Raw genomic sequence first — 8,978 nt, forward strand, 5'->3', positions numbered from 1 at the left:
AGGCATGCCCGTTGGGTTTGTTGCTATGGAAATAGATACATGTACTTCAGAACAAGCATTTAGAGACAATTAGGGAGGGACAGAGCAAAACTTTTTATGCCCAAGTTGCAATATATGAGTATTAGATTTCTTTTACCTCTTCTATGTAACATAGAAGAAGAAATGTTATATATATTTTCTGATATCTCCAAATGCAAATGTATCTTTGTAATTTTTGAAGTAAACATTACCATGGATATATAAAGTTACTTTCAGGAATATATAGTGACTAGTTAGTTGTTGCCAAATAAAATCCATTAATAATCTAAATATTGGATGCAGGACTTATGTTGAGTGTACATCTTATGATCCTATAAGAGGTGACTTGGTTTGGAGAGTGTACTTCGCCAACAACACGACCTGGCAATGCATTACAGAATTAACAAATGTAAAAGCAGAGAGTCCTTAAAGAGGAATGTTCCAATATTATTCATGTGTGTAAATTGCCAAATTACTCATGTAATGAAAAAGTCAGAGTTACACGTTTCAAAACAGAAACAGTGAATGAAGACTGAACACAGAGCGTTCTTTCTGTCTCTTTCCTGGTGTATTTTTACTTTTTAATTTCTCACTTATAAATAATTATGTCATGAAATGAGAAACAGAGAACATCAGTCTCACCTGGCAATATACTTGATCTGTTTGTGATTCAAATACTAATTGAAATGCTTTAAAATAGTTAAACTCATATTTTCAAGGTATTAACATTGTTGGCAAGTTACTGCTTACAACTATGTAGTTACTTAATATTACTATATAGATACCTTTCATTTCAGAAGGTCACAGAATCATTTACTAACTTGACATAAACAAGATCTGTGTATTGCAATAGTTCTTGATTGTGGAGCAGGAAATAAATGTATTATGGATATGGAAAACTGATACAAAGCTACTGCTTTGCTGTTGTCCTTTAAAGTGCTAAGATTTGATTATTAAATAAAATAATTTTTTTATCAGTAATCTTTTAGGGGCTGAAAGTATCTATTGACATGTAGTTACTGTCATGAGCTTAGGTGGCCAGATGATGCACTTAAAGCTAGAAATGCATATTTGAGTTCCAAGTTCAAAAGGCTCAAAATGTACAAGCCAAAGGATTTGTTATAACAAAAACTAAATATAGTATCTCTCCATAATTTGACATAGCTGTGAGGCCAAAATAACAGAAATGCAGTAGATAAAGCCCTGAAAGATGTGATAAACAAGGCTGTTGATAGTAACATATATCATCTGTGTAAGATAATTAGTGAACTAACATGTTTTTCTTCAAAGAGCTGTTTTTAAACTCTAGTATTTTTGGAAACGGTTCTGTACCTTGTGGCTTAATCAGTTTGAAAGAACCTAGAGAACATTACAGGCTTCCCAGATGGGTTGTTGAGTCTCTTTCTCTGGAGATGTTCAAAACCCACCTGGATGAGTTCCTGTGGGACCTGATTTAAGTAGACCTACTTGGGAGTTGGACTAGATGATCTTTAGAGGTCCCTTTCAACCCTTGAGATTCTGTGATTTTTTTCTCTGCTGACGAATCAATGGAATCAGACCAGACAAACAGCTCATAAACACCCCTTCCTTCTGCAGAATACATTTTCTTCTTTAAGGCTAAAGAAATTACATAAAACAATTTAAATGCATTTTGATCACCTTTCCTCATATTTGCAAGTTTAATTATTACAGCTTCTGAGGCTAATGAGGAGAGAACAGTTTTGGTGGTCACTGAAGGTCACTATCAAACAATACAATGTTGTCACTGGAAAAGCTAGCTATGGAAGAGGTTTAGGTGGGGAATCATGTAAGAGTCAGTAAAATAATACATCTCTTGAGCACCATGAGGGCACAAATAGGGTTTCTGTAAGTTTACTGCTTATCAAGGAAAAGTTCTATGGTTTTAAGTTTTCCTATTATTGAATATTTCCTTGTGTCTTCCTTTCTTTCAGAAAGGGTCATTCAGACATCTCTTCCTCAATTATGTACAAACTTTTTTCCTCCAGTTTTTTTAAATCACTTTAAATAACCTATTGAGTTTAGTAGTTCTGTTCTTCAGTCATTTTTATTGACATAATGTCAGTGTCATATAATCATGTTCTACAAACCCATTTGCATCTGAACAAATGATGGATGTCAGGAGATTGGGACATCCCTTCTTTCTATTGTATCTAGTGACAGGACAAGGGGTAATGGGATGAAGATGCAATGCAAAAAGTTCCATTTAAACATAAGAAAAAAACTATTTTACTGTTCAGGTGATGTAGCCCTGGCACAGGCTGCCCAGGGAGGGTGTGGAGTCACCCTTCTCTGGAGATCTTCAAGACCTGCCTGGACGATTCCTATGCGACCTGATCTAGGTGGACCTGCTTTGGCAGGGGGGTTGGACTAGATGATCTCTAAAGGTCCCTTCCAACCTCTACCATTCTATGAAAATATTGCCCTCTTTTTTGCAGACAAAAAAAAAGTAGGAAAAATAAGAGTGCTCATTCTTTTTAGCTAATGTAGTTGAGATGTTTCTGTTAACGATAAAAATCTATCACACTTTCTTCTTAACTGAGATTGTGAATTAGTTATGAGTGTAGTAATAAAAGTTTTCTCTCGATCAGTTGATTTTCACAGGCATGTTTGAAGGGCTCATACTTGCATGCTAATTCTTCTATTAGTCTTTGAGTTATGGATTAACTGTTTCATTTTGCTTTTTCTGCCCTCCCACCCTCCCGTCCCTGCCCCGCCACCAACCTTTTGCTCTTCTCAAACTCCTTCTAGTCCCTCGTGTTGTAGCAGTTTCACCACAGATGCGTTTGGTTGAAGACAATCCTTCTTCTCTTTCCTTGGTGGAGATCTATAAGCAACGCTGTGCCAAGAAAGGCATTGAGCATGACAACCCTATTTCTCGTTACTATGACAGACTGGCAACGGTCCAAGCACGGGGGACTCAAGCTAGCCATCAGGTATTAGAATACATAACAAATCTTAATCAATGACTTTTCCTGTGGGCCCTGCTCTGTCCAATCCCTGCCCCTCTCTGCCCCAATCCTTTACCTGTTACTAGATGTTACATAGATATATTTTACAGAGGTGGTCTTTTGATTTTGGGGAGGTTTATTTTGGTTTTGCTTAATGTATTCTTGAGATCTCTTATCTCTCTGGTGTTTTAGATTATCTTGGAAAGCTTGTTTTGCTCTAGGTTGTTTTGGGTGACTGCAACAGAAAACAGACAAGACATTAGTTGCTTTTTGGCCTTTTCATATAGTGCTTTGAAAATAATTAATTGATAACATGGGAAACAGCATACCTAATTTATGTAAGCAGTTACAACATGGTATGTGATGTAGGCTTCCCTGCGTTCTTCTAATATATCTCCTAAAATTGCTAGTGGATTCATTTTATCAAGAGTTGAATAGAAACAACTGAGTAATCTCACCCTAATAAATGATAGTACTTGCAAATAACAAAGCTCCCTCTCTCTGTAACCTCCATCAAGCATCCAATTGTGATAAATAAGATTATTTTATGGTTTTTATATGAAGGTTAATGCAAATTCTTACATAAAATACCAGTCCCACTTCAAACATTGCTATTAGAAAATACAAAGTATACATGTATCACAGACATCATTTAGAGGAACTATCTAGGCTTTTTTTTCTTACAAAATAAAATGAAGTGTTACATAACATCTGTTTCTATTTTGAGATTTTTTCCTTCAGGTTATGAAAATCTTTAACAGCCATTTAATTGAAGTCAGTATGACTATCATGCTTTCTGGTGTAATAGAACAGATCCAAACTTTTCCTAATTAATTAGTCTAGTTTATGCTACAGTAATTAAATATTTTGGTGAATTGCAAATGTTTACATCTAGGGAAAAAAACCCTGTCACACGGTGTTCATGTACAGAACCAGCTGAATACTGCACTCAGCTTTTATCTTTCTGTATTTTTGAGATAATTTTACTGTAATAATAGATAATACAAATTACCCAGTGTCTTTCCCTTTCTTGGGTAATAAAAGTCCTTACCATGTAGAGAGCCATCTTGAGGTTGCATGCTTTGTAAGTCCTGTGTATAATTTGAAATCTTAAATTTTAAGCCATTATGCTTAGAAAAAGGATTTTATTTTATTACTACAAAATGCATAACCAGCTTGCACTGAAGCTAGAAAATAGTGCAGTATGTTCTCTAGTTTCCCATGTAGAAGTGCAGTGTTGTGAGTTGAATGTCTCTTTAGCTCACTTCTGATTTTCTTGGAAGTCTTGAAGATATTTCAAGTCAGGTTATATAATGATTCAGTCTCAGTTTTCTGACGTGTGTGTTTGCGGTTCTCTTGCTTATATGGTTTTATTAAAAATTGAGTCTTTTCAGATGAAGAACATTTTCTAGCTGTGCAGAGGATGGGCTAATGAATTATGATGTGTGTTTTGACAGAAGTCAGGAAACAGTGTTGGATTGAAAGCATCCATGTTCAGGATGTTTTTTCCTAGAATGGGATATAGCAGTTGAGAGAAGTTCGGTAGTTGCTTTTGGCATATTTCTCAGTGACTAACAAGTGTATTAAAAACCATCTTTGCTCAACTAACATTTTTCATCTGTAGGTTCTCAGAGATATACTTAAAGAAGTACAGAGTAACATGGTGCCACGCAGCATGCTGAAGGAGTGGGCTTTACACACATTCCCCAATGCTACGGATTACTGGACTTTTCGAAAAATGTTCACTATTCAGTTAGCCCTGATTGGCTTTGCAGAATTCATCTTTCATTTAAATAGACTCAACCCTGAAATGCTGCAGATTGCCCAGGTATGCTTTAGTTCTTTCTAGACGCATGCTGTCGGCTTTGATCAAATGGAAATCTGGACTGTACTTTTGAAATGAGTCAAAACGGTAATTTGACATATATAATTAACAGTGTATTTCAATAGGCTTTTCATTTGTATGTGACTGCACATCATATAAGTAGTAATTTAAACTGCAGTCCCTGTGGACATCAACTCTGCCTTCCATGATGAGAATTTAGAATTTTGCCTGTAAAATTGTTCTTAGATATTGGAACTGTTTGTGTGAATGACTGAGAAGTCTCTCTTTTTAGTCCTTTTTAAATATATTGCTTTTACTATATCTCTGTGTCAAATAGATTTTTTAAAAATAATGAAATGTGGAGTTTCATTTTGTGAAAGGGGAATACTCTTTTTTTCAAATATGGTTCTCTTTTCGGCATTGCCGTCACGTCAGGCTACCACTCCTGTTCTGTTTTAACCCAACATTTAAAATGAGGCTCGGCACCTTAATAGGGCAAAGGTGGTATATATTAAACTCCTAATGCCATTTTAATGCATGGAGAGCTATACTCTATGTAGCAATTGAGATTCTTTAATCCCTCTAGATAAGCGTTCAGAGGCTTACCCAGAGTGAACAGCGCGTAGGGACACTTACCCAGAGCTGGAATGCATAGAGAGTGGAGGTCTGTCTGTCTGCATGACTCCTTATACACCCTCCTGCTGCAGAAGAATCTATTCCTTAACTCTAATATGATAATAACTTGTGTTTAGAAAGGAGTTTTGGACACATTTTAAGAGAAATACCCGTCTTTCCACATGCCTTTAACTTTTTGACTCAAAAACTGTTTGACTAAAAGAATGGAAAGCTATTGGAGTTAGTATTCTGACTATGAAAAGTAAACAGAAAAAATATGTCTTTTGATTTCATTAATGAAAATCTGTTCCTATAATTGCTTTTGTGCATCTTCCTTTTAAACCCAGGATACTGGCAAGCTAAATGTAGCTTACTTTCGCTTCGACATTAATGATGCTACTGGAGATTTGGATGCCAATCGTCCAGTTCCTTTCCGGCTTACACCAAACATTTCTGAATTTCTTACCACCATTGGAGTGTCTGGTCCACTGACTGCATCTATGATTGCAGTAGCTCGCTGCTTTGCACAGCCAAACTTTAAGGTTTGTATAGCTTTTGAAAGCTTGTCTGCAGGCATGTTATATTTGGCAATTTATAAACTGAACAACACTTTCTTCTTTAAGGTAGAAAGTGAACAGTCTGTATATGTTTACAATTCTTACCCTAAGGTCAACACTAAATCCATCTGAAATATTTGCAGTTTGCTTTTTTGGAAAGAATAGAAGGAAGATGGATGGAATTCTATTCTTTTTTTTTTTGACCAAACATGTTAATTCTGGCTGATTGTTTCAGTGCTCTAGCATCAGAAATCCTTACCAGTTCTGGCAGCTGTAAATAGTAAATTGATGAATGCAATATCATTTTGAATCTTCATAATAGATCCGTGAATAGAAAAGTGTCTTGGCCCTTTGTTTACAGAATAGAAAGCTGAAGATCTGCTGTTAACTTTGATGGATGCTAGCTCTTAGCAGGGTGTAGTTTTCTAAAGGAATTGTCTATTAAATTCTAATGCTCTCTAAAAAGGAAGCATCTTGCACTTAGGCAAGCAATTTGCAGCAGAACAAAAAATTTGCACCGTCACCAATGGTTCTTTGGATTAAATAATAATACTCTGATTTTCTTCTCCTTCATATAGGTTGATGGCATCCTAAAAACTGTCTTACGAGATGAAATAATTGCGTGGCACAAAAAAACACAAGAGGATACTTCCTCTCCACTCTCGGCAGCTGGGCAACCTGAAAACATGGACAGCCAGCAGCTGGTTTCACTAGTTCAGAAAGCTGTTACCGCTATCATGACTCGACTTCATAATCTCGCTCAGTTTGAAGGAGGAGAAAGCAAAGTCAACACTCTGGTAGCAGCTGCAAATAGCTTGGATAACCTCTGTCGAATGGATCCTGCCTGGCACCCCTGGCTGTAACGTCAAGTTTTCAATAGCTTTGTTTTTTTGCTGCTGTTTGTGGTGTGAGCCATAGATTGTGTGAAGAAAATGTGAAGAAAAGCTTTCCAGACCATGGCTTACCTGTCACACTGTGTTTTGTCAGTCTTCATTTGAATTGTGTTTACAGTAATATAAGAACTTTACTGGTTTTGATTTTTATGAGAGGACATTTCCTCCTGTTTATGCAACAGTACCTTTCACAAATAGCTTAAAATGAAGAGAGGAAACTTAAATAATGTACAGAAAAATCTTATTTTATGATGAGGACTATGAAAATAGCACTGTTAGATTTAGGATCTGCCATTCCTAATAACTTGCAGTAAATAGGTTTTTTTATTCAATAGCAATTATTAAAAAAAAGACAGTATTCGCAGTTACTGAATTTTACTTTGTGAAATTTTACTTAATCAGTGTCCCTTCGTTACACCAAATTGAAGGCACAAATAAATACTCTATTTGATTCAAATTTACATGAATAAAGTTGCTTTGTACAGAGAATTTTGTACCAGATGTATAGAGGTAACATTTTGTTAGGCACTGAGAAAATGGTGATCAAATTGTGCTGGCTTTTCTTGGAGCACAAGCTATGTACAGTAAAAATGTAAACCATTTAGGATGTTTGGTTTAGTTGTCAGCAGTGTTTGAGGAGGGAAGCTTATAAAAAGGATGGAAAAAGTCATCCTTTGATACATGTATTTGGCTGTAATAGATAAAGTAAAATTTATCTTTTTTTTTAGTGTTTAGAATTGCAGTAGCTTCATTAGAATGAATCTGTTTCTTTGTAATTTAAGAAAGGATCAGTTTAATGTTTCACTTGTCTTTCTGTTGTGTTAGCATTTTTATAAAACTTCAGTGTTGAGAATGTTAAATTTGTACAGAGTGATTTTTTTTTTTCAAAATAAATATTTTGTAAAACTCTCTGTGGTCTTCATTTTCTTTAGATATCTGTTAATATAACACTGTGGACTAAACAGAAATGATCTTTAGTAGAAAATGTTTAATAAATGAAAACAACCTGTATGTTAGACATATTTAATAATGAGAAGTGGATGTGATATTCTCATGTGTAGTGCTGAATTAGTTTACAGAAGATCTGCAACTAGGAAGTATGTAAGTGATAAGAATGTTTTCATTCAGCATACAGGCTGTCTTCCTTACCAGTCAAATTATGTGTTAATCGTCTGTCTTCTAAAGGTCCTTCTTTAAACAGAATACTCTGTTTTGTGTCTAGAAGAAATTCAGCTTTTAAGTAGTTGTTCAGAGGTCAAGATTATTCTGTAGATGAAGTCTTTTAGGGGATATCGGCTATTCCCACAGAAACAAAGATGATCTCGATTGACATAGCAAAGGATGGTTCTGTCTGTCTTGTCTTTTTTTTTTTTTGAGATATAATAAGCAGTCAACAGGTTCTGTACAGATTTCAGAATAACATGAGAGACATAATTGAAGTTAATCACCACATTCAGTAGTGTACTGTCTGTGAGACAACGGGAATATCTAAAGCAAATCTGATGACTTTTCCCAAGTGGGTGAGCTCACCTGACAGTTAACAGATGAACAACATCTAACTCATTGGTTACCTGCAGATCAAGGCTTGTGGCAGGTGTGACTTAGTCAAGTCATTATTTAAAAATAAAGCAACATTGTGCTTTAAAGACTTGTTTCTTTCATCTTTGCAGCCACTAGCAGAACCATTCAGTTGATAAGAGTTTGAGTGTCAGCATTATGCTGGGGTACACGTCCCTCTTTTCTGTTCATCTTACATGACAATTCTACTAACATCCTAAGCAGTGCTGAGCCTGATGCAGAGGGGAGTAAGGATGGACAGAGATGTTACGTGTGTGTATACAAGTGTATATATAAATACACAGGTGGAGTGTGCAGCCGTGACACACATGTGAACTCAGAATTGTTAAGCTGAGGAATTTAATCCCATTTGAATGCTAAGGGTTCAATAAGTTTTTACTTTGGCTGGGAGACATCATTTTGTAATGTCAGACAGGCCTCGGTTGTCAGTTATTTGCTGAGTCTTCATTACCTTTCAGGTGGGCTATTCCACCGTTGTACTGGGCATGAAGCCTTTGGTGGTTAGTACAGAATATTTTGCTAT

General features: G+C 35.8%; 1 protein-coding gene across 3 annotated transcripts in view; it reads left to right on the plus strand.

Annotated features, from left to right (window-relative positions):
• Nucleotides 1–7,739, plus strand: part of TRRAP (transformation/transcription domain associated protein) — a 97,804-nt gene extending 90,065 nt beyond the window's left edge. For 2 of the 3 annotated variants that reach the window (XM_061991973.1, XM_061991972.1), the window contains exons 69-72: nucleotides 2,788–2,972; nucleotides 4,612–4,815; nucleotides 5,775–5,969; nucleotides 6,563–7,739. In XM_061991973.1, coding sequence (XP_061847957.1) covers nucleotides 2,788–2,972; nucleotides 4,612–4,815; nucleotides 5,775–5,969; nucleotides 6,563–6,847 — 869 coding nt within the window. In that variant the 3' untranslated portion in view covers nucleotides 6,848–7,739. The remainder of the gene's footprint in view (nucleotides 1–2,787; nucleotides 2,973–4,611; nucleotides 4,816–5,774; nucleotides 5,970–6,562) is intronic. The other variant, XM_061991974.1, reaches the window with a different exon arrangement.
• Nucleotides 7,740–8,978: the final 1,239 nt, after the last annotated feature.

This window comes from Colius striatus, chromosome 3, assembly GCF_028858725.1.
Source record: "Colius striatus isolate bColStr4 chromosome 3, bColStr4.1.hap1, whole genome shotgun sequence".
NCBI lineage: Eukaryota > Metazoa > Chordata > Aves > Coliiformes > Coliidae > Colius > Colius striatus.